General features: G+C 38.0%; 3 protein-coding genes and 1 long non-coding RNA gene across 5 annotated transcripts in view; 3 read left to right on the top strand and 1 right to left on the bottom strand.

Annotated features, from left to right (window-relative positions):
• The window catches only part of LOC147761875 (uncharacterized), a 99,420-nt gene that overhangs the window by 26,544 nt on the left and 48,814 nt on the right, over window positions 1-24,062 (top strand). The gene's annotated exons all lie outside the window — the stretch shown is intronic.
• Window positions 1-24,062, top strand: part of LOC106170681 (uncharacterized) — a 170,113-nt gene that overhangs the window by 135,915 nt on the left and 10,136 nt on the right. The gene's annotated exons all lie outside the window — the stretch shown is intronic.
• Window positions 4,679-6,424, top strand: LOC147761877 (uncharacterized). Its single transcript, XM_087012798.1, has 2 exons — window positions 4,679-4,814; window positions 5,008-6,424. Exons 1-2 carry the CDS (start codon window positions 4,679-4,681, stop codon window positions 6,042-6,044), a joined length of 1,173 nt encoding a protein of 390 aa, XP_086868924.1. The 3' UTR covers window positions 6,045-6,424.
• Window positions 6,712-11,758, bottom strand: LOC147761876 (uncharacterized). Of its 2 annotated transcripts, none has more exons than XM_087012799.1 (7): window positions 11,606-11,758; window positions 10,690-10,813; window positions 10,355-10,459; window positions 9,983-10,087; window positions 9,775-9,879; window positions 9,562-9,666; window positions 6,712-7,341 (listed from the first exon to the last, which is right to left on the bottom strand). In XM_087012799.1, exons 2-7 carry the CDS (start codon window positions 10,811-10,813, stop codon window positions 7,073-7,075), a joined length of 813 nt encoding a protein of 270 aa, XP_086868925.1. In that variant the 5' UTR covers window positions 11,606-11,758; the 3' UTR covers window positions 6,712-7,072. The 2 variants fall into 2 exon arrangements, with proteins under 2 accessions (XP_086868925.1, XP_086868926.1); XM_087012800.1 differs by lacking the exon at window positions 6,712-7,341 and adding an exon at window positions 8,258-9,343.

Genomic DNA, 24,062 nt, shown 5'->3' with positions numbered 1-24,062 from the left:
TCACAATACAAAGATGTATTTGCTCCAAGTCAAGGGCCAATCAAAGGTTTTGAAGCAGATGTTTACATTCCTGAAGGTACAACTCCCATATTCAAGAAAGCTTATAGTGTACCCTACCCTCTGCAAGATAAGGTCAAATCTCAGCTGTTGGAGGCAGTTGAGAAGGGTCATTATACCAAAGTAGAAAGTAGTAAGTGGGCGAGTCCACAAGTCACTGTTGTAAAACCATCAGGGGATCTGAGGTTATGTGGTGACTATAAGGTCACAGTTAATACAGTACTAGACAAAGACCCATATCCACTCCCAACTATTCAGTCAGTACTAGCCAAACATGCAAAAGGGAAATTCAGATCTAAAATAGATTTGCACGAAGCATTTTCCCAGTTAAAATTGAGTGAGAAGTCAAAACAATATCTCACGATTAACACTTTGATTGGTTTGTTATGCCCAGAGCGAATGCCGTATGGTATTACGACTGCTCCGCAGCAGTTTCAACGCGTTATGGATCAAGTGTTGGATGATATTGAGGAGGCTGCTTGTTCTATTGATGATATACTCATCACCACTGACACAGTAGAAGAACATTACATAGCACTACAACGTGTGCTGCAGAGACTCCGTCAGTAAAATATCCGTGCGCGTTTGTCAAAGTGTAGTTTCATTCAGAAACGTATTGATATTCTTGGTCATACACTGGATGAAAGTGGTATACATCCAAGTGCCAAGAACATAGAAAATATCATGAATATGCCCAAGCCTGAAAATGTTTCAGAGCTCAAGTCATTCCTGGGAATGTTAAACTTTTATGGGAAATTCATAAAGAACATGTCTACTCAGGTGTCCACACTAAACAGGCTCTTAAGCAAAAATGTAGAGTGGAACTGGACAAAGGAGTGTGATGCTGCATTTAATGCTGCCAAGTCTGCTATTTCTGCAGAGTCATGTCTCACACCCTATGATCCAAAACGGCCAATCGTATTAGCTTGTGATGCATCATCAGTGGGGATTGGTGCAGTCATAAGTCATATTATGGAAGATGGTTCTGAACGCCCCATTGAAACAGCCTCTCGTACTCTTTCTAAAGCAGAAAAGAATTATGCTCAAATTGAGAAAGAGGCTTTAGCCATCATATTTGGTGTGAAGAAATTCCACATGTATTTATATGGAAGAGAGTTTACTCTTATTACAGACCATCTGCCTCTTGTGAAAATATTCAATTCACATACTGGTATACCGTCATTAGCTGCAGCTAGAATGCAACGCTGGAGTTTGATTCTGTCAGCTTACAATTACAAGATAAAATATAGAAAGTCTGCTGACAATGCAAGTGCAGATTGCTTTTCACGGTTACCAAATAAAAATTCTGAGCCTAGTGAGGATAACGAGTTTGTTGTCCATTGTGTGTCTTTCACAGAAGAATTACCTGTGAAAGCGAGTGATATTAGCAAAGCCACTATGAAGGACCCAGTCTTGTCCAGAGTGTATGATTTCACTCTTAATGGTTGGCCAAGCTATGTCAAAGATGATTCTTTGATGCCTTACTTTAGACGCAGAAATGAACTTACTGTTGACCAAGGTTGCGTACTTTGGGGATTACGTGTCATCATACCACCTTGTTATCGTGACCGTTTACTTCGTGAATTACACGAAGAACACCATGGGATTGTTAGAATGAAGTCCTTAGCTAGAGGGTACTTGTGGTGGCCTGGACTAGATTCTGGAATTGAGTCTTTGGTCTCTGGATGTGATGAATGTCAATCAAACAGAGCCTTGCCAGCTGTTGCACCACTGATCCCATGGTCTTTCCCTTCACGTGTGTGGGAGAGGGTCCATATTGATTTCTTTGAGAAAGACAATCGTTCTTATTTGATACTGATTGATGCATATTCGAAGTGGATAGAAGTAGAAGAAATGCAATCTACTACTGCTTCGAAAACAATTGATGTTTTACGTTCGTGGTTTGCAAGAGCAGGTTTGCCTGAGATTATTGTGTCAGATAATGGACCACAGTTTACCTCAGGGGAGTTTCGTAAATTCTGTGAAATGAATGGAATAAATCACAAACTTATACCTCCGTACCATGCAAGCACGAATGGTGCCGCTGAGCGTTCAGTGCAAGTTATCAAACAAGGGCTAACAAAACATATGTTAGAGAATAGGGAAGGTTCCCGCAGTCTGAGATAATCCCAGTTAATGATGCTGTATAGAATAACTCCGCATTCAACAACTGGTGTCAGTCCATCTGAATTGTTCATGAAGCGTCAGATTAGGTCAAAATTTTCTCTTTTGAAACCCAGCCTTTCTATGTCTGTTGAAACAAAACAGGAAAAGCAATGTCAGTATCATGACAAACGTCCCAAGTCGCGTCACTTTAACCTGTATGATAAGGTCAGAGTTCGCAATTTCAGAGGGGGGCAAGAGAAATGGGTTTCTGGTTGCATTGTGAAAGTTTGTGGACCTCAGACATATGTTGTACAAATTGGCAGATCGAAACGCTTTGTGCATATTGATCATATAATTGGTCCCACTGTTTCAAATGAAATGCCATTTTCTGATGAAGTTAATGTGACACTACCTTCGAGAGAAAATGTTGAATCTGATAATCAAACAAAGACTGAATTTGAGCAACCTGAGCCAAGGTTTTATTCAGAACCTGTTCAAATTGAGCATGAATCAGGTGATACAATGGACAATAGTGATGCAAAATTACCTGACAAATCTGAAGCTAGCAGTACATTTGTATCTGATGATGTTGAGGCTAGTCCTACTGTTGATAAACAACCAGTTCGCAGATATCCACAAAGGGAGCGCAAAGCACCTGAGAGACTAACTTACACTTGACTGAGAAATATTACTGTCATTAAAATTTTCTAGAGACATATTGTCTTACATGTAAGATGACCAAGGACTGTTAAAGGATTAATGAGAACTGTTGATCTGTTTACACTCTGAAGTGATTATTTAGAGTGCCTCTGAGTATTTGTAACATTTAAGTTTATTTAATTTTGTCATTATATAAGTAAAAAGAAAAAAAATTGCACATTTAAAGTCATTGTGGTGCATATCTCAAGAGGGAGAGATGTAGTAAATGTGCAGTAGCTCAGTATTGTGTTAGAGAATATCAGTGTTGTGAGTGTTGTGATCTCGGGAGAATACTGGAGACTTGAGAATAAAGTATGGTGCTGGGAAATCAAACTTGGTGTCTTGTTGGTTTGAATCTAAGAACATCTTAAAGAACATCAACAATGCTGGTGACTTAAATGATCACGCATCACCAGTTGACACGCCGTAATCAACGGCACAACAAATTCACTCAACCATGCAGGGATAATCCTTGGCCGTGCGATTGCGCCAAATGCGCGAGCCTTTTCTCAAAGGCGCAAGTGAAATTCTAACCTGCGCCATTTTGGCGCGTACAAATAGCAGAGACTTTTTTCATAATAAAGATCTCCCTACATAATGATGTCGCTCGAAGTGCGCGTAGCGATGTTGCGAGGGCTGACATGTGACCCGTTTCACAAAAATATATCAAAACTGAAACAAGTACACAATGAAAATCACGTAATGCTCAAAACACTGAAAACAGGCCGCGCACGGACCTCTGAGAACACCTAACTACACGAGGTGGGTAAAAAGTATGGCTTCTCAGTTCAGTCGGGCCGCATGTTGAGTAATCGATAAGTGAAAAGGAGAAATATTCGTCTGTTTTTTTACAGACTAAATTTCAACAGACTTTTTTGTAATTTTTCACCTTTAGCGGCGCTGCATGTCTCTAAATGAGGGACAACATCGTTTTCAATGCGGGAATTGCGCAATGGATGCACAGTCATGATTTGAAACTGCCCATCATATTATATCCACCTAAAGGAACCAGCTTAGATATTGAAAAAAATTAAATTGCACTTTCTTTGAGGTGGGGTTGGAGGGACTGTGCAAGTGAAAATTAGCTGGGGGACAGGTGAAACTTGTCAGCAGTAAGCCTGAGCGGACAGGTGTCCTGAAAAATAAGCGTTAAGCCCTGCAGCAGTGTAATAATCACAAATACTTAATGTATAAGTACATTAATCGATATACCAACTAACTTTAGTAATGTTATGTAGTTGCTTGCTAGATTTTTATGTAAATATAGATATATGTAAGACTGGTTTCTCTCAGCTTAGATCATTGCTTCAATTGTTTTCAGGTTAAAAAAAAGAATGCAAATATTTTGAAAAATAAAAATTCTTTACAGAGCAATGGCTTTTTTTTTCACAATAAAATGGGAATTGTCAACCTTTTCCATGCAGTGCTATTACTCAGCACAGTACAATGATTAATTTTTTGGACAGTACAATTGTTAATTTGGAAAATTTTTCCACACACTACAATTATTTAGAACTCAAGAGTAATGGCATCGAGCCTTTTTTCAGTGTTTTTAATCATATAAAAATATTGAATTATAATGAATTTTCGCTAAATAATTCACGGCACACATTTTTTAAAAATGGCCCACTTTTTTTGACCAAGTGGGCCAAAATGGCCCAACCAGATTTTTACCCAGGACGATCCCTGCCATGATTACCTGTGTTTATATGGTGGCATTTCAAAAGATGTCACTGACTCATTACTTTTTGGCATGTGTCATTGTGAAATTGCATAATCAGGGTCTTATATAAGGAGAGTCAATTTTCATTTCACCATGTATGGGAAGGAAGATTTTGTGTTCTTTGAAGACGATGAAAATTTTGATTGGGAGAGTATTTTAAACAGTAGCTTTGAAGATGATTCTGAAGGAGAGGAGGATGAGATCATACCACCACCAACAAAGAAAGCGAGTGAGTATTAAATAAAGAATAGAGATTCATGTATATTTAAAAATCTTAACCACATATACAGTACCTTTGCACATTTAAGTATATGTACATTTGTGGTTTTACCAGTTTTGTTTCTAACATAAACAGATGTTTGTGTATCAGTATTAGATATTGGTATTATTCTTTTCCTAATTTTTATACTGATTATCTTTAGAGAATATTTCCCGTAGAAAACCAATGCCAGCAGTGGGGCGTGCTTCAGCATTGTCCAGAGAGAAGTTGACCCAGAATATTTTGATGCTTCTACTCACTGCAATTGATGTAGTTTTGGGGGACAGCATTTATTCATTATCTGAGGATGGTTTGAATGCACTAGAAATCCTGAAAGTCACTCACTCAAGATTGTCAGAGGTTCCTAAATGGCTTGAGACTTTTATTTGGGATGCTTTGACTTCTGGGGACAAAAAAAACCTCCCAAGTGCACAGGTGGAAGGCATGTGGTCACAGTTTCACTTACTCAGGACACAATCCGAGTTTACTAAAAAGGGAATTACATTTTTGGCTGAAATCACTGGTCTGCATTATTGCTCATTTGCCTTCAAGCAAACATTTCATACCTTAGTGACTGCACTTTTTAAAGAGACTGTTAAGTACAGAGATTCTATGGACACAAAACTATATTCTTCATTCGTTGACAAACCCTCATTGTCAAACTTGGAACAACAAGCATTGAGATATGTGGGAGGAGCCATGTGCCGAAAGCTATCGGATAAATGTAAAAAGAATAAGCCTCATTACAGTGACATTATTAAAACAATGATGATGGGGAAAGGCAGTCAGGCTGCTGGGTATTTGAAGAATACATGTAAGTGGGTAAATACTCTTGATAGAGGAGGCCTATTTCACATATCAGATGAGTTATTTCTGTTTTTAAGATTGCTTGAGGAGATTGTTAGCAAACAATTCTCGACACCAACCCTCATTCACTACCATCATGGCAATTTAACTTCTCCAATTTGGGATTCTGCTCTGAAAAATTCTTTACTTCTTTCTTACTGGGAGAAATTGACAACAGGTGCAACAACCAAGGTAAAAATGGACCTTATGTACATGTTCATATGTCTTTATAGTACCATTAGAGGGAACTCTTTTCGAAGAAAACTCTTGGAAAAGTACCAACAGATCACAAAAACTACTCTGAAAGAAAAGGGGCTAAGAAAATCTCTTAAGAATAAATCATCTTCAAAATGAGTCAAATTGGGAACATTAAGTATTTGTGAAGTGATGTGAACAGTATATATACGTCAAATGTAGAAAGTTATATTTTAGTGCATTTTAAGAGATTACTTGACAGTAGAATATTACTGTTTGTATCCGAGGTGGAAATTATTTAGGGCGTGTTAAGTAGATGATTTGTTAGTAAATAGTTACTGTATCTTGTAAAGGAAATTCTTTAGCACTCTTTTTACACTCAACTCAGATTTCTTGTGTAATTTGATAGATTGAATAGACATTGGGTTTGTTGCATTTTTCTGTTGCGTTGTACTGTCATTTAACTGTCTAAGAGATCCAAATTTCACAATGAATGCATTGATCATAGAAATAAAATAAATGCTATTATACCACAACAACAGCGGTTAATCAAATTATTCTGAAATCTATGCTTGCCATCACTTTGTGTGTTCTCCATAGATGTCTGCACTCTGTAATAATCTCTTAAGAAAATACTACAAAAAGAAAACTTTTAGAAAAAAAATCAGGGACTAACTTTGAATGTCAGAATGAATTCACAAACCATTGGTTAGCACGGGTTAATTGTCCTTTACCCCAGGAAAAGCCATTTTTTGGCCAAAATGAACAGTTAATATCTCTTGAAAGTTCTCTCTCCCCCTAAACACTAAGTGAAAAAATCCAGATGTACAGTTCAAATAAGTTTATTAAACGAATTCAATTGTTCATGCAATTCATCACTGTAATTTCCCAATAAGATGCAGCCTGTTAAATGTAACCTGTACACATTTACTTATCTAAGTTTATCAACAAATTGAAACCCCAAAAAACTTCAAAACATTTCATTTATGATCAACAAAATTGTCACCACAACACCATTTATCTATTAATCATGGCTTATAGAGTTAAAAAAAAGAACACTGATGCTAACTATTAAGTCCCAGCTGGTGACACATGGGCTGATGTATGAATAACTAATACTAATACTAATAAAGTTACCTATCATTCTACAACATTCTATAATAATTGGTATCCCCCATTGAAAAGTGCTAGATGATCTTTCTTCTTTTGGCTAGAGGTGTACTGTCAATTTCTCTTTGTGGTTGTGCCTGGCGGGAATTTCCTCGAAATGATGCCATGGCAAATGTTTTCTGTATTCTAATTGCTGACGTGTTGTGGTGGAACGATGATACGTTTGGATTTACATTGGCACCACCCGCATTTCTCTGCATGGAAAAGTACTGCTCCAAGGGGTCCTGATTGAAATGGTCTGCTAGCACAAAAGCAACTCCTTTGCTCAGTAAAAAACGGCAGGATTCTATAAAAGACAAGACTGTTAATTCAATTCCCTCCATAGTCTGAGGGCTGAGCAGCATCTTCTGTTTGTCGGACTTTGAAAAGCCTGGCCTAGCATCTACTTCCCTTTTCCATGCCTTCAGATCTTCCAGGAAGTCACATTCCAGCCACTTGAATCGTTCATCTTGCGGATCTGTATAAGGAGCCAAATCTGGTTTTCTGGATGCGATGTGTTCATGGAGTGAACGACCATTAAGACAGTCAAAAAATCGATCAAACATCCTGATGAATTTAACAGTTTCTTGGACCTGCACACCACCTGTTACTTGAAGGGCATTGGCCACAGTGCTGCTCAGAACTTGTGCAGCATACCTCACCTTCAGGCCTGACAGATATTCTCTTTCGTATAAATTCACTACATGTTGCCAAGAGATGTCATGCCCATTTCGCCACATTGATCTACTTCTTTATGACCATGTGAATTTGAAAAACAATTTCGTGCAGTTTTCAAAAGATGTGGTGGGTCAGATATGAAAAAAATGTCCCTTTTTTCATCTCTAGCAAAGACATTTTCGGTCTTGTAAATTACAGTTGCGTCATCATCAACTCTGTGCAATCTAAAAAACTTCCTATTAGGGGAGGCCCCATCACAGGTAATGGCCAAGACTTTCACTCCTACGTATTCCAACCTTTCAACGCCCTCCCACAGAATAGGAAAAAGGTAACCTGCACTAATGCCTACAGTGGCAAAACTAGCCAGCACATACTTGAAGTTAGATGCTAAACTTCTTACCATGACTACCAGCATATATTTGGCAAGCTCTGGCACCAACTCGGTGTCTGCCTTCAGTGACCTTTCATAATTTGACATGTCATTTCCTAAACTGCCCAAATCTATGAATCCTATTAACTCTCCAGAATGTTTGCCAAAAACTAAATCGGACTTAATTTTTACTTCATCATGCAAGAGAGTAACATACAATTGTGACTTGTCAAGCTTTAGATTTTGAATTTCTGTCTGCATCTGCACAAAAGCCTCCTTCTGATATCCACTTTTTACTTTAAAGACATTTGTGTAGTCTTGAAAAGTCCTAGATGAAGGTAAGCGTATGAAACCAGAATTTTTCAGCACTTCGTACGCTGAACTAGATTTTAATTTTATTGCCAGCGCCCATCGGATTATCATTGGGTGCCATTTCACTCCTCTTGGGTCTTTGGCTTCTGCTGCCTTCTTTTGTTGGTCCCAAAACAGTGCCTGGAATTCATCTGTGAAAGGGGACGGTTTATTTTCTCTCATGGCAGTATTCACAAGAGATGTGATCTCGTCATCAAGTACCACTCCATCACTCTCTATAGATGTGGCAAGCTTCTGCTCTAACTGTTCAAGGCGTTTTGACAACCCTCTGATTTTCTGCTTGTGGGCACTGTTCCTTTTCCTAAGGCTTTCAACAGTTAAGAGGTCAAGTCGAGTTGTTGCTGAAGGCTCTGGGGAACGCTCACTTGATCTTTGCTTGTCCGACCTCTTAGCACGTAAAACACAACGATATGCGCAGCATGAATGGCACCTGGTAGATTGGCGGTTGAGGAGCATACTGCAATTGATGGACCGAACAGTACTTGTGTAGGCTTCACCCATGGGACCCTCAGTATAACCAGACACACCTTCACTGGACTGAAATGAATGACCACTCCAGACAGGGGCAAATCCCTTGAAGTCCTCATCTGGATTTCCAGTACAAATGAAAGAGCGATCAATGTATCCTAAAATTCGTTGGACATCAGTCGCAGTTCTGGTGTACCGTCCATATGTGTGGTAGATATCATGGTCGTTGGGTATGGCTTTGCCATGGACATTGATGGACATAAAACAATCTTGACGAAAACTAACAGTAACTTTGCATAGAGGCAAGGTATCCTCTACCAACACCATCTTGTAAAGATGCACTTTACATGGACCCTTCATGAAGTGCCAATCCCCAGTGGCACAGGTTTGCAGACTGTCAAAAATGTTGGTATACTGGACCCTAAATGAAAAATGAAAATATGTGTTATTGGAAACAATAAAATTTATAAAGGTGTCACTGGAAAATTCTATAGAATATCCTTAAATATAAAACTATTTAAATGGCACCTTAAGATTATTCATAAGTGAACTAATGTAACTGACTAACACTTCATGAATTTCATGTTGTAGGGAACAAAGTAGATGAAAACGAAGCAATTCATTGTATAAGATTCTCACCATGTGACTGTTGAGTCTCTGAGTTGTCAGAAGAAACATCCTTCAGGCTGCTTAAAGACATGTCATCCTCAGGTTCAATAGATTGTTGACTTGACACTGCACATTCTGCATAAGAAAGGAACATTTAGAACTCCAGTTTTAAAAATACCAAATAAATTAATGTTAACCACTTCATTAATTAAAATAAACCAATCCATTGCATCAATCACTTACCATTTGACTGTTGAGTCTCTGAGTTGTCAGAAGAAACATCTTTCAGACTGCTCAAAGGCATGTCATCCTCAGGTTCACTGGAGTGTTGACTTGACACTGCACATTCTGCATAAGAAACATTTAGAAATTCAGTTTTAATAATACCAAATAACTTAATGTTAACAACTTTATAATTAAAATAAACCAATCCATTATATCAATCACTTACCAGTTGACTCATGATTCATCGAGTTGTCAGAAGAAACACCCTTCAGACTGCTCAAAGGCATGTTATCCTCACAGTCACTGAACTGTTGACGTGACACAGCACACTCTATGTAAGAACAGAAAGACAAATTTAAAGCTCTAAATTCCATTCTTATAACTCACACCTGCAAATTAACAAGTAATATTCCTACAACCTGAGGTGAGGAAACATCTATAACTTAATCTTAATTAATTAAACATCTAAAATGAAATATTTCAATGATTGAATAAGATGGAAGTTCACTTAGATATGGAGCACCTTAAGAATTAAAATTTCATGTTGTAGGGAATAAGGTAGATCAAAATGAAGCAATTCATTGTAAAAGATTCTCACCATTTGACTGTTGAGTCTCTGAGTTGTCAGAAGAATCATCCTTCAGGCTGCTTAAAGACATGTCATCCTCAGGTTCACTAGATTGTTGACTTGACACGACACATTCTGCATAAGAAAGAAACATTTAGAACTCCAGTTTTAATAATAATCATAAATAACTTAATGTTACAGGCATCTAAGATGATAATAATAATATACACCACATTCACAGCATTCCAAAATTAAAGACTCTGGTTGCAAGCTGGCAGATTAAATAAGAATATAACAGCAACATTTTGTTTCATTTATAAAATTCACCTGGTTATTTGTATAATACACAATGCAAAAACCTTTACCACTGTTGTCATTTGTCCCTGGACACGTAGTTGTGTCTTTGGAAATCTTTGCTGATTTACCATATTTCTTGGCCTGGGCATTCTTAACCTTCTTGCCTATCTTCTTTCTCTTTTTAATTGGCATCTGAGGAAAGAAATATGTATTACTATGTACCCGACCAGTCAGTGTTATACTAACTCTGGACCACATTGTTAAAAAATAAATAACATATATGTTTTTATGAAGAAAAAGGTCATGTTTTTTACCATTCAGCCAGGTTGACATTAGAGTGATTAGGCAATTTAAGTCCTTGATATCTCTGGAATAAAAACTCTAATCCACTAATATCCATCGTAACGTCTTTTGTCCCAAAACATACAATATAGATGCAGGTTTAAAATGAGACATATCAGTTATATTTGTGTGCATTTGTATCTAAAAGAAGGGGTCCGCGGCATTACATCGTTCGGCCATGTTGAATTTAGAGTGATTAGGCAATTTAAGTCCTTGATATCTCTGGAATAAAAACTCTAATCCACTAATATCCATCGTAACGTCTTTTGTTATAAAACGTACAATATAGATGTGGGTTTAAAATTAGCAAGCCAGTCCCATGTAAAGTTTTTTTGTATAGGTAAACTACCTCCCAGAACTATCGCTCCGCCATTATTGGCGTTGGGGGCACTATTTCTACGCTCTTTTTACAATCCAACTTATTTCGTTTCCCACATTACAAGGTGTTGCCATATCAAAACTGTACTCCGAATAACTCTGCATTGACAAATATTCGGAAAGTGCATCCGCCAAATAACAACGAGAGCGTAAACATGCACGGCAGTGTAAATTTGCCCGCCATCTTTGCAAATCTAACGGACGGGGATATTGAAATTGATATTACTGTCTATTGAAGCTACAAACTGCAATATAAATACTCACGGTGCTTCACTGCATATTCCTTAATCAGCTCCTCTTGTCTTTTGACGAAATTCTCCGGATACAATGAAAAAAACGCGTCTAAAGCGGGACCTTCGTTTCACTCTGCCGTAGACAAGCTACCTTGTCATTTGAAAACGAGGCTCGCCGTACCAACCCGAAGGCATCATGAGACGCGTGCCGCGGGAGACTCCCTTTGAAGTTTGAGCCACTGTCTTATCCTCTTTATTTTGGATCCTAGCTTCAATCATGTCTCTGTTAAGATACACACTGGTGAAGGTAGCCATGTGCAATGCGTGGTGCAATTTTCATTTTCTAGTCTGTCTTCTATGGGGCTCAGCTCATGACAACATATGCATTCTAGTCCATCAGACATTGGATGACATGAACAACACAAACACCTGGAATATATTTTTGAATAATAAAGAGAGATAAATGTCCACCACTTCAACTGAGCTGCATTGTCTTTTCAAACTCCTGATAACAGTACATACACATTCAAATCTCTTACCCGAGGAATCTAAAACCTCTTTAAGCCGTGTGAAGCCATTTTCCTGTTTATTCAATTCTTTAACCTGCTTGGCTCTCTACTCTGGTGGCCTGTATGTCATCATCAGACCACGTGACCACATAGCTCATTAACTCCCCGACTGAGCAAAAAGGACATTTTTTAAAGCCTAATTTTTACAAAATGAGCTTTTAATTTGTGTATTTTGCATAAAGATACGTATCATTAGCAGGACATGTTTTCTGAAGAATGTGATCTGTTCAAGCCATTCTGATGGTCTGGCACGAAACCTTTAATTTCAATTTTGTATAACCTATTTGTGGATAAATAACTCAGTCTTTACTGTTCAATCACCACTGGCATGACTTTTCTCAGGTGGAGAAGGTATTTCTTACATTTCTCGTTGTCCACAGTTCTCCAAAAGTCTCTTAGACCTGCAGCCAACTCTTCTTTTCTTTTGGGTTTGGTGTTTCCTCAGGTGATGCTTCATCTCAGCCCAGAGCAGTTCAGTGGGGTTAAAGTTGGGGCTTTCAGGGGGGTCTTGGTCCAGTCGACACCATTTTCTTCCAAAAATATTCTTTGGTCAAGTGGCTTGTGTGGGTTTTGGTGTTGTTTTGAAAAAAGCGATGAGAGTTTCACTTAGGAATGGAAGAAGGAAGTCTTTCAAAATTTTAACACAGAATTCTGCATTCATCAGGCCTGAAAAGATTCCAAGTTTGGTTGCACCCCTTTTGGAGATCCCTGAAAAAAAAACATAATTTAACATGATTTCTTTGTTTTATTTTGCGAAAGCACATATACCAGGTAATTTCTCTAAAGTTAGTTATTAGTATTAATCATCAAACCAAAGGAATAATGCAGTTTTGGTTCCACAATTAACATTTTCTTTATTGGACTCTCTTTTGGTTTGAAGAATTGCGATGCTGAGTTTCTCAGGGAGGCAAAATGGGTGTTAGAGTCATTGGCGAGGGTGGACATGAAGGGAGTAATAAATCTTCAGATAAAAAACCCCACAGTCCTCGAGCATGAAATAGATAATTGCGTGTCAAATCACTGGAGGTTGTCACATGAACAGTAAAGACAAATACATGTGGGATAAGAAAATCATTTTCATCATACGTAAATTATATTAAATTATATTTTTTACCTTGTACTCTGGAAATTTAACCACTTCCAAAAGGCGTGTGTACATGGGACATCTAAACTTCATGGACACTTGGGAGTTCTGGCATTTTGAAAATACAAAGTCGGACTCCTGATCGTTTATCTGAAAATGAAATTTAGCACTAGTAGCTATAGGCTTTTGTCTTTTGTCCCCCTTCCCCCTCCCATGCAACAAATTATATCCCTTATGAATAGGCTTTAACACCAATGTTAATAAAATTAAAGCCCTATAACATATATATTTTAGCAACCTTGTCAGCTTTCACAGCAGCAATTTTCGCCTTGACTGCATTTTTTCTATCAGGTCCACGGTGGCAGTCTGTGATGATTTCACTGAAGATCATGAAAGGTATCACGTCAAATTCTTCCTCTTCCGGTAATGTTGTTCAGAGTATGGAACTCTAGAAACAGAAATCTGTTCAGTACTAGTTACTGTTGTCACAGGCAGGTGTAAAACAAGAAGGGGTGGCTGGGGCAAAAGTGGTCTCAAAGGTGCAGTTGGAGCCTTGGTTGGCCTTCCTCTTTTTTGGGGGGGGAAGTGAAGCAGTGCCTGCTGTGTTTGGTGGAGTGACAGGCCTCATTTCAGTCTATTTATTGTTGGATCTTTTTTTTCAGTTTTAATCTTGATCTTTTATAATGTATGCCTTGTGTGAAACCATGGATACAGTAGCAGTAGTAGTAAAATTTTACTAGTATGCATGCACTGTACATTACTTTTGCCATTTGGCTGAATATGGGTATTTCTAGATTAGATTTGCTTCGTCATCTACAAAAAAGTTCCCTTTTGGTACTCCTTATTTCTAATTTCAGTTAAGGAAATGGAAATATTACTTGCTTTTATCAAAAATATCTCTGTGAATGCACGGCAAGAATTGCCATCCCGTTTAGACTTACTTTCCTAAATTATTGCATGTTCACGGATTGTGATCAGTGCATTTTAATCAAAATATCAATAAAATGGATAAACTCCACTTGATTCTTTTTGTCTGTAAGACATCTGCAATAGACGATATCTGGGGGAAGAGGTGATTTGAGGCTCATGTAGTAAGACTGGCTGTGGCACTTGTCCTGACTCCATTTCTGCATCAGTTGCAGGCAACTGATACACTTCACTCTGCAACTGCAATCTAAAAGTAATATTTAAAATCCTACATTGTTAAAAGAGATTACAATAACAATTTGCATTAAGACCAAATGGCACAAGATGTATTCTTTAATGTGATGAACTATTTTCTCTTTTTTTAATGTTCCCAAAAAGATTTTTTTTTCTTTAGCAGTGGGAAAGTCTGCACATGAACACTTACATCATCCTCCGTGCATGTTTGCATTTTCACTCCACTTTCTCATCTCCTCCTGATTTGTGAAAGTCCTTACTCTCCTATACAACAGATCTTCTTTTTTTATTTTTTTTTTTTTTTAGTTATCGATTTTTCTTACAAATACTTCTGTCAATTAACTTAGATGATTCGATTAACTCTTTCACCCATTTATTAGGTATACAGAAAGGAAAAAGAAAGACGAATAATATTTAAGATTTCATGATGCTTTTATTTGAGCTGTACATGCGCCAATGTCTGTAACTTTAGTGAAGTATAGACACCAAAACTACATAATGTGAGTCTTTTCACTTCTGGCAATGAACAGGTTAATCGCATAAAATGCAGAATAAAATTACTAGAAAAAACAACCTATGCTGATCTGAGCAATTGATTTTCCAAAAATAAATAACATGATACCTAGGTAATAAAAAGCACTTTTTCAAGTACCTAGGCCATTCCACTCACTTGTAGAAACTGTTTTACATAAAATATAACTGGGATGCACCAACTTTGTCATATTTGTCTGTTAGCCCATGGGCAAATCAACATCATTATATCAACAGTTTTAAGGCCTTTTTCAAAGGTACTGGTCCTTGTGCACCATGTTCCAGACAGTAGAATGAAAACACTCATTTTGGTTTTGTGTTAAACCCCGAAGGCATCCTTGCAACAGCACTGGATCAGACAGATCATCCATGATCGGCTGGATAGCCTCAATGACAGCGGGGGGCAGTGGCTTTTCCACCATGCGATAGGTATCCGTGCCACAAGCCTTGTCCACATGCCATTTGCACCAGCTACTTTCTCCTAAAATGAAAAAAAAATAGTAAAATAAAATATGAATGGACAACTGATAGGAAGGCAGAGAAAACTATTTCCTTTAAGTAGCAAAAATTTGATTTGTATTGAATTCTTTATAAAGACTCAGTTACACCAGACATTCTGTAACTGTTGTAAGTAAGTTTACCCATATATTAAATCCAGATATCTATATATAAACATATTACTTACCAATAGCATTTTTACACATCTTTAAACCAATAATATTTATAGAAAAATACATGTAAAACTATTTCTATATTCCATTAATCTATGTACAAAAGGGCTGAGGCTTTTTTTTTACCTTGAGGACACAAATTGTGATCAGCTTCCTCACTATAATGCATGGGAATGGCTCTTGTCTCCCTGACCATGCCCTCCAGGTTCTGCAGGTTCCTTCTGATTGCCAGGCCATAAAAAGTCCGCATTGAATCAATGCGTGCCATTGTGAGCCAGCCTGTACCCTTTCCCATCACTTAGTTTCATACCTACACATAAAAAAAAACAATTTACCAATACTGTAAAATGAATTCTAATTATTTGTGATATATTATTTTACTTTTATTTGTTAAAGCAGTAAAGATATTAACTACAGTTCACTGATATTAATTTATGCTCCCATGTACTTGCAATTGGGAATTCCACTAATGACATCAGGAGAGGCTATGGAATTTAGACGAACAGTTATAGGTACTAATTAGAATCATTAAGAAAATTTATAAAGAAAGAGAGAGAGATAATCTCAGTTGTAAATATGTACTTATAAAAATATTATATGCGTATTCTTCTACTAGAATAATATTATATTCGAAATATACAATAGGCCTACCTTTGGTACTTGTGACTAATCGTCTTACTCTTAGTCTGGATCCCATTCTCTTCTGTACGTGACCAACACACTCCTCCTTCACCAGGGCGACTTCTGGTCCGTATGGCTGCTCTCTCTCTGGACTCGCGGGAACGCCGAACTGTCCCCATCGCCAACAAAGGGATTGTATCGAAGGTTATACATCTCCAATGATCTGTTATACAGAATTGATACGCCCTCCGCCTCCATGGCTTGTGCCGACCCGTCGTGATTCTGAGGGCACTGAGCAAAATGTTTCAAATGAAATTCTATCTCTTCTGTGGCAGTGTGTGGCTTGCTATTAAAACTCACAAGTTCTGCATGTTGTGCACATGTAGTGTATGTCGAGCACCTCACCTGTGTCAACAGAGATCGCCGCCACGAAGCCATGTTTCGAATTTCTTCTGGTTTGCCACTTCTGATTCCACAGTCTACTACTTCATTAATGTCCACATCACTTCCGTGGAGCAGTTTTTTTACCCGAATGGCAGCTGCCATCATGCTCTCACTTGCAAGTTCGCGAGATTTGTCCCCCAGAGCTTGAGTGTGTTCCAGCCAGCTATGGCTACATATTGGGGGCAGCATAGACAAGTAGCCACTTAGTTTTGCTGCAGAAGTGTGGCCTTCTCCGATTGCACGCATTCCGAGAACACTCGCCCTGTTTACTTCAAAAAAGAGTCCCATCTTCCTCAAAGTTGAGGTCCAGCCCTCTTCCGGAATACCGCCGCAAACGGTGCAAATCCACGTCATTTGACATGCCCAACCTTGCCGTTTCTGTTTACTTTCGACCAACACAACGTCACCGCCACACACACGACAAACACACGACTTGTTGACACTTTCTAACAACTGTCCACTGTGCCAAAGCCTGTACCCAGTAGCTACTGTTTCTTCCTCACGATCACTGTCAGAAGACTCCGAGGGCTGTTCTAAGTCCTTCAGAATCTTACGAGCGCTCGCTCCAGGTAGATACTCTCTCTCGTCATCCGACTAAACAAATACCGGTTTTCCCCAACCGCCGCGCATACTCTCTTTCAAAATTTTCTTTCTTTCCTCTCGAAATGACCTTTTAACACGAACTTTTCTCTTCCCCATAGCGTACTCGACTTCTTCACTGCTTAGCTGATGTAAGACTTATGACCTATTACTGCACACGTAATCGGCTTATAACTCATTACCTATGCTCCGCCCCCCTCATGGCAACGGCCCTTAGCAACAGAGGCGTGGCGTAATTAGTTTTCAGCCTGAATGAGGCGCGTGCCGGTTAAAAAAATCATCAAAAGACACATTTTGCAGTGCAAATTCAAAAAAATTATTACATCCAACGTAAGATACTTTTTTGATTAATATAAACACACAAAAAACTCAAAAACATGATTTAAAGAGTAGTTAACCCTATTAGTTGCCTTAAGTGGCATCTTGAGTAGGCAGTGACTGGCAATCCTGCTGCCTTCTGCATTTTTATGCAGTACCTCACGTTCCATGGCTTCACTAGTAGTAATAAAGGAGCTAAAAAAACTCAACCACAGCCATTCTTAAAACAACTTAAACAAGTATCAATAAATGAAGTACCCACGTGCCATTTTTCCATTTTTTCCAACATAAGTGCAGTCAACATTCTCTATTCCCACCATCTCTTATCATCCATCTCAACTGAAAATATCAACACTTATCGTCATTAAGGAAATATCCTCATGGATTTATGGATTTTTACCTGCCGCTGTAGTAACGTTTATTTTGTTGGTGTCTTCTTATCTTCATTTTTAAAAACTTTCTTGTGTTTGGACTGTTGCTCAGGCCATGCAATCTCCTCTGTGATCTGGATAAAGAATAAAAAGAAATTATCACTGTATCACTCAAAATTTGTGCATTTAGGTTATATAAATTTGTATAATCTGTTTAAATCATACTTTTTTTCAAGTTCATTTTATTTCACAGTATAATTTTTATAAAGCAAGGTAGCTGGGATGTTGGAAAATAATAATTAAGATAAATAAATGTATCCAAAAGTTTGTATAAAACTAGCATATTACAGTAGTATCATAATATACTCACAGCAGTGGTGGCATATTGCATCTTACTGCATCTGGTTTCTGAATCTGGTAGTCCCTGAGTCTGTATCACATCGGACTCTCAGTTTCGTCATACCGGTCCAAGTCAGAAAGCCCCAGAGCTACCATCTTAGTTGCCTTTTGGTGCAGGAGTTGGTAAGCTTTACAAAGATGACTGTCCCCATTTTTGAATGCTGTCTGTTTTGATGTAATGACCTCTGGTGTTGACTGGTTGGAAGGTTTCTCTGGATGGGACTTAATGGAAATGCAGCAGTTATCTCTGTCAGCACAGGGTCTAGCTTATTACAAGCATGGACAGAGCAGGCTTCAGCAAGAAGGGTGCAGTTAGACTTAATGTTGTTCTTAATAGTCCTGAAAAGCTGCTTGCTGTTTTCAGTTTTGCTCACTGGCCTTGTTCCCAAGTGTCACTGGTATATACATATGATAATAAACATAATTAGACTTAATTTTTGTAGTGGGTCCTAATGTTCCTATTTACTTTATTCAAGGCAATGCATTTTTGCAAAAAATAATTGTTTATTGTTTCTGTTATATACAATTTGTGTGCCCTGTCTCTGTTATAATTTAGTTTACATTTAGATCTAACAGGACCAGGTGCCTTTTCATTCTCTTCATCTAAAGAATCATGCAAAGAATCATTATAATGTTACGGCATCAAAAAAATTAAAGTAACAAAAATTAAATTAAAAATGAAATGAAATAAATGTTTTTTTGCAACTAAAATTATTACAAACAATTGTCAAAATTTGAATGTAGAGGAAGGTAATCATTTCATTTATGCTGTTAAAATGAGTCAACATGGCCAACAAAGATTACAACTTTTTTTTAAAACTCCTAAGATTCCTTTTGGCTGTGTTCATGGTAGTCACCATTTTGCTCCAAAAGTTGTTTTCCCTATGATTGGGGTAAAATGTATGGACAGTATTTCTTATGAACCCCACTCTAACAACGTCCATCGGCGCGCATTTGCCTTGGCCTTTGGATGATCCTTCAATATTCCTTGTCGGGTCTATTCTTATAGTAGTAGTAAAAAGGCTTCAGCTCTACTATTTTGTCATTCATGAGTTCTTGTATATCGTCCATTTTCTTATTGTGTTCCTCCAGTTTGTCCATAATTTTAACAAGTACCCCTCTACAATCGCAGTACTGCAATACAGGCACAGGTTGCTCTTGACCATTGTGTGGCCCTGCTGCACCTTGGGCCAGAAAGGGTCCAGGCTAAGTATTCAAATAAACAAGAAATGTAACTATTGGTATCAACTGCAGCAAGAGAAGAAGTCTTTTTGACTTGGATTTTTTCAGCATTTTTCAAAAAAGATTTTGTAGTTCACTGTATTTAAAAAACAAATAATATATCCATCTACAGATCTACAGATACATGTGTCTGTCTTAGAAATTGGTTTATTCTGTTTATTCCAAATTCAAACATAAAACTGAAAGAAAATAAAATAAATAATAGTTAGAAAAGTGTAGCTTAAAATATAGAAATACAAGAAAAAATACTGAAAATTAGACACAGTACATACAAAAGTGTAAGAAAAAGGATAAACAAAAACGTTGCAAAGACCCAAAGGTGGAGTAGTTTTACATTATCATTGAAATAGTTTACCTTGTTCTCTGACTAAATGAGCTTATATCATTATAAAAGGATAGACAGAAATGTAAAGACCCAAAGCTGAAAAAGCTTACATTAATTATACACTGTAGTAAGAGATTTCTCTACCTCATCTACTGTCATAAGAGGTTATACATGTCAATCTTGAAAATTTTCCTTTTGAACACTGGTGGTAAAAAGACCCTCTCTGTCTTGAGGTTGTATCATCCAATCCAAGTTTGCATTTAGAACGTCAATGATTTTCCAGAAATGGTCAATGATTGTTGATTTTGGCAAACCTGTCAAATGCCCCATTAAATCAAAAGAAGTGTTGTACCTCAACAATGTTAAAAACAGTTCTTTTTTCAAGGGCAGTGCAGACTTGGTATTCCCATTTGGAAATATGGTTGCTAGGAAGAGAAACAGTAGAGAAAAATGAGCCCAAGAAATACCAGTCATCATGATGCACAGTCCATCATTATCTGAACATTCTTTTCAGCTCTCTGCAGGGCTTCATCCCTCTCTAATTTCAAACTTAAGTATGGATCACTCACCAAACTCTGTTTTAGAAGATCCCACAACTTGTATCGATATCCCAGGCTCTTGCCTCCTCAGAAGCTTCATTAAATCCCCTGGAAGAATGTTATGTCCCACTCAGGCAAATCAGTAAATCTGTCTGGAATTATGGCATTTGTTTCCTCAGGCATATCCTTTAGTCCACCTGGAAAAATGGGGAAATATCTGAAGTCTTTTGCAATATATTATGTCCTGTACAGTGACTCTTTGACAAATGCAGTTTGTAAAGCACCATGCTTGAGGCACTTAGCACTGTCCAAAGATAGATACTGCACTTATTCAAATAACAAGAAAATGTATGCATTTCCGTTCCTGGCTGGATATCTGTTTCTTGCCCATTGTTGGTGTGTCCCTTGGCCATCTTCACTGCGTGCTGGTTCAATTCTCTCCGACGATAAAAATCTCAAAAGGGAATAATGTTTGGGGGTGGTCAGCTCATACCTTGGTTTAACTACCTCTAATCAAAATAACACGATCCAAGGCTGGGCCCCTTGGGACATGTGTTTTTACAGCGCCCCTAGTTAAAAACTTTGAGATTATTTGTGGGACGCTCGGGATTGAGAGTTAATACTCTAATTCGTGGTGTAGAAAGAGGTGTCTCACTTCTGTATGAAAGTGACCAGAGAAAGGTTGTATGGAGACGTACAGCCTGGAGGGGGGAGGGGGTGGACTCCCAGATAGCAAGCATACGTTGGGCCAACGTTGGCCCAACGTTGCCTTGGTTGACCGTGCAACGTTGGCCCAACGTTGGGTTTCCATCTAAGTGCTCACTTTGGCCAACGGTTGGCTGAACGTCTTTTTAATGCCAACGCATTGCCAACGTATTCCCAACCAAACTGCGTTGGCCCTACATTGGGCCAACTAATAACCAACATTGGTTCAACAATTACCCAACCTGTAACCAACAGTGTATTGACGTTGGTTCTACTAATAACCAACGTCAGTCCAACGATTTCCCAACCAAACTGCGTTGGCCCTACATTGGGCCAACTAATAACCAACATTGGTCCAACAATTTCCCAACCTGTAACCAACAGTGCATTTACGTTGGTTCTACTTAAAACCAACATCAGTCCAACAATAACCCAACAAATAATACAAAAAGACAACAAAGAAAATTTTTATAAAATGTTATAATATTGTATTTAAACATTAATAAGTGTGTCTTATATCAATTGTTACATGATTCACATCAAGAAAAAATATCAACAGTCCTATGACTTTTCACTTATTCCTAGAGTCAAGGCATTTTTCTACTAGTAAAGTCTTTTTTTGCCTCATTTCAATTTTTAAAAATATTTTCATTAAATTGAATTTTAAACCAGAAACCCTTGTTAATGTCAGGTAAGATGCTTTTCATAAGTTACATGTCAAGTCTATAAAATCACAGTCTCTTCCTTCAGGCAAAATCTCAGACATTGTCTCTTTAAAAATCAAGTCAGTGGTCATATGAGTTCAATCTTTGTGTTTTTTCTCTCTTTCCTGTTCTGCACCTGTGTGATCTTTGGCAAAGCACAATTAGTTGTACCACCAGCGTTAGCGCTGGCGGTACACATGGTTTCGGTCTCGTCCGGATCGTTCCGCCGGCTCCGCCGGCTCCGCCGGCTCCGCCGGACGGCTACCGTTACCGCTTCTCCTCCTAGACGGTAAGGCCCCCCATACCCATGTCATGGATTTAGGTCACCTATAATCTCAACTCGTTCCACGTAAAATTTGGGCTTTGTCGGTATTGGGGTCTGGGTGTGGCACTCATTGCAATGCACCCTTGTCCAAAAATGGCAAAATTAAATGCTAATTATCTACCCTACGGAAGGAGTTACGGGAAAAATTTCTACAGACGGCTTTCCAAAAGTCATATGTGTAGATTTCAAATATACCCTCGGATTTGACCTTTGACCTTTACTTCAAGGTCAAATGGGCCAAAATTTTCAAAAAAATGAAATTTTTTACGAAAAAAAAATTTTTTGCCCTGTTATTCAGACACCACACAGACTTAACCAATAATATTATTGGAAAGTGTTACCCTTCAGGTCATCTTTCATCTCCGTGAATTTGGGGTCAATCGGTGCATTTTCACAGGAGTAGCGGCCATAAGATACCGAAACTGAAAACTGTCTCTAATTCGGGAACCGTTAATGCTAGAGACCCATTCTTTTTTGCATTTTGTAGAGCATGTAAAGCCCAACACTGGAAGTGGTCTCGGTTTTTTTGTATTCCATACGGTTTTCGAGTTACGCTGTATCAAAAAGTACATATTGGTGGTGAAAGGAAAATGTACGGAAGCCCACTGGTGCCATATGTAGAAAAAAAAATTATCTCGAAATTTCGAGATACTATTTTGAAATTTGAACAAAAAAATTTACCACCAGCGTTAGCGCTGGCGGTACACATGGTTTCGGTCCCGTCCGGTCCGTTCCGCCGGCTCCGCCGCCATGTTACCGTTACCGCTTCTCCTCCTAGACGGTAAGGGCCCCCGTACCCATCTCATGGATTTAGGTCACCTATAATCTCAACTCGTTCCACGTAAAATTTGGGCTTTGTCGGTATTGGGGTCTGGGTGTGGCACTCATTGCAATGCACCCTTGTCTAAAAATGGCAAAATTAAATGCTAATTATCTACCCTACAGAAGGAGTTACGGGAAAAATTTCTATAGACGGCTTTCCAAAAGTCATATGTGTAGATTTCAAATATACCCTCGGATTTGACCTTTGACCTTTACTTCAAGGTCAAATGGGTCAAAATTTTCAAAAAAATGAAATTTTTTACGAAAAAAAATTTTTTTGCCCTGTTATTCAGACGCCACACAGACTTAACCAATAATATTATTGGAAAGTGTTACCCTTCAGGTCATCTTTCATCTCCGTGAATTTGGGGTCAATCGGTGCATTTTCACAGGAGTAGCGGCCATAAGATACCGAAACTGAAAACTGTCTCTAATTCGGGAACCGTTAATGCTAGAGACCCATTCTTTTTTGCATTTTGTAGAGCATGTAAAGCCCAACACTGGAGGTGGTCTCGGTTTTTTTGTATTCCATACGGTTTTCGAGTTACGCTGTATCAGAAAGTACATATTGGTGGTGAAAGGAAAATGTACGGAAGCCGACTGGTGCCATATGTAGAAAAAAAATTATCTCGAAATTTCGAGATACTATTTTGAAATTTGAACAAAAAAAATTTTTATCTCGAAATTTCGAGATAGCATTTTGAAATTTGAACAAAAAAAAAAATTATCTCGAAATTTCGAGATAGCATTTTGATATTTGAGCAAAAAAATTTATCTCGAAATTTCGAGATAGTATTTTGAAATTTGAACAAAAAAAATGCTATCTCGAAATTTCGAGATAATTTTTTTTTTCAACATATGGCACCAGTCGGCTTCCGTAAAAATGTGCAGTACGGTAATGGATAATAAATTTTGAACTCCGGAAAAATAAAACATAATGCTTGGCAAAGCAGACAACTTGTGGTCAAAAATGACATTATTTTATCAAATTTAAACTTCTGCAACTTCAGAGAACCTCCCATTTCAAGAACTTTGACCAAAATGACCTTTTCTTTAT

This window comes from Lingula anatina, chromosome 5 (assembly GCF_051362555.1).
Source record: "Lingula anatina isolate TDL-2025a chromosome 5, LinAna3.0, whole genome shotgun sequence".
NCBI classification, from domain to species: domain Eukaryota; kingdom Metazoa; phylum Brachiopoda; class Lingulata; order Lingulida; family Lingulidae; genus Lingula; species Lingula anatina.
The sequence above is the reverse complement of the archived record's forward strand: the minus strand, read 5'-3'. Positions and strand labels throughout refer to the sequence as shown.

Coding starts and splice junctions, on each gene's coding strand:
- LOC147761877 (XM_087012798.1), top strand. CDS start 4,679: ATGTATGGGAAGGAAGATTTTGTGTTCTTTGAAGACGATGAAAATTTT. Junction 4,815..5,007: donor ACCACCAACAAAGAAAGCGA/GTGAGTATTAAA, acceptor GATTATCTTTAG/AGAATATTTCCCGTAGAAAA.
- LOC147761876 (XM_087012799.1), bottom strand. CDS start 10,813: ATGCCAATTAAAAAGAGAAAGAAGATAGGCAAGAAGGTTAAGAATGCC. Junction 10,460..10,689: donor AGGGACAAATGACAACAGTG/GTAAAGGTTTTT, acceptor TTTCTTATGCAG/AATGTGTCGTGTCAAGTCAA. Junction 10,088..10,354: donor AGAGACTCAACAGTCAAATG/GTGAGAATCTTT, acceptor GTTCTTACATAG/AGTGTGCTGTGTCACGTCAA.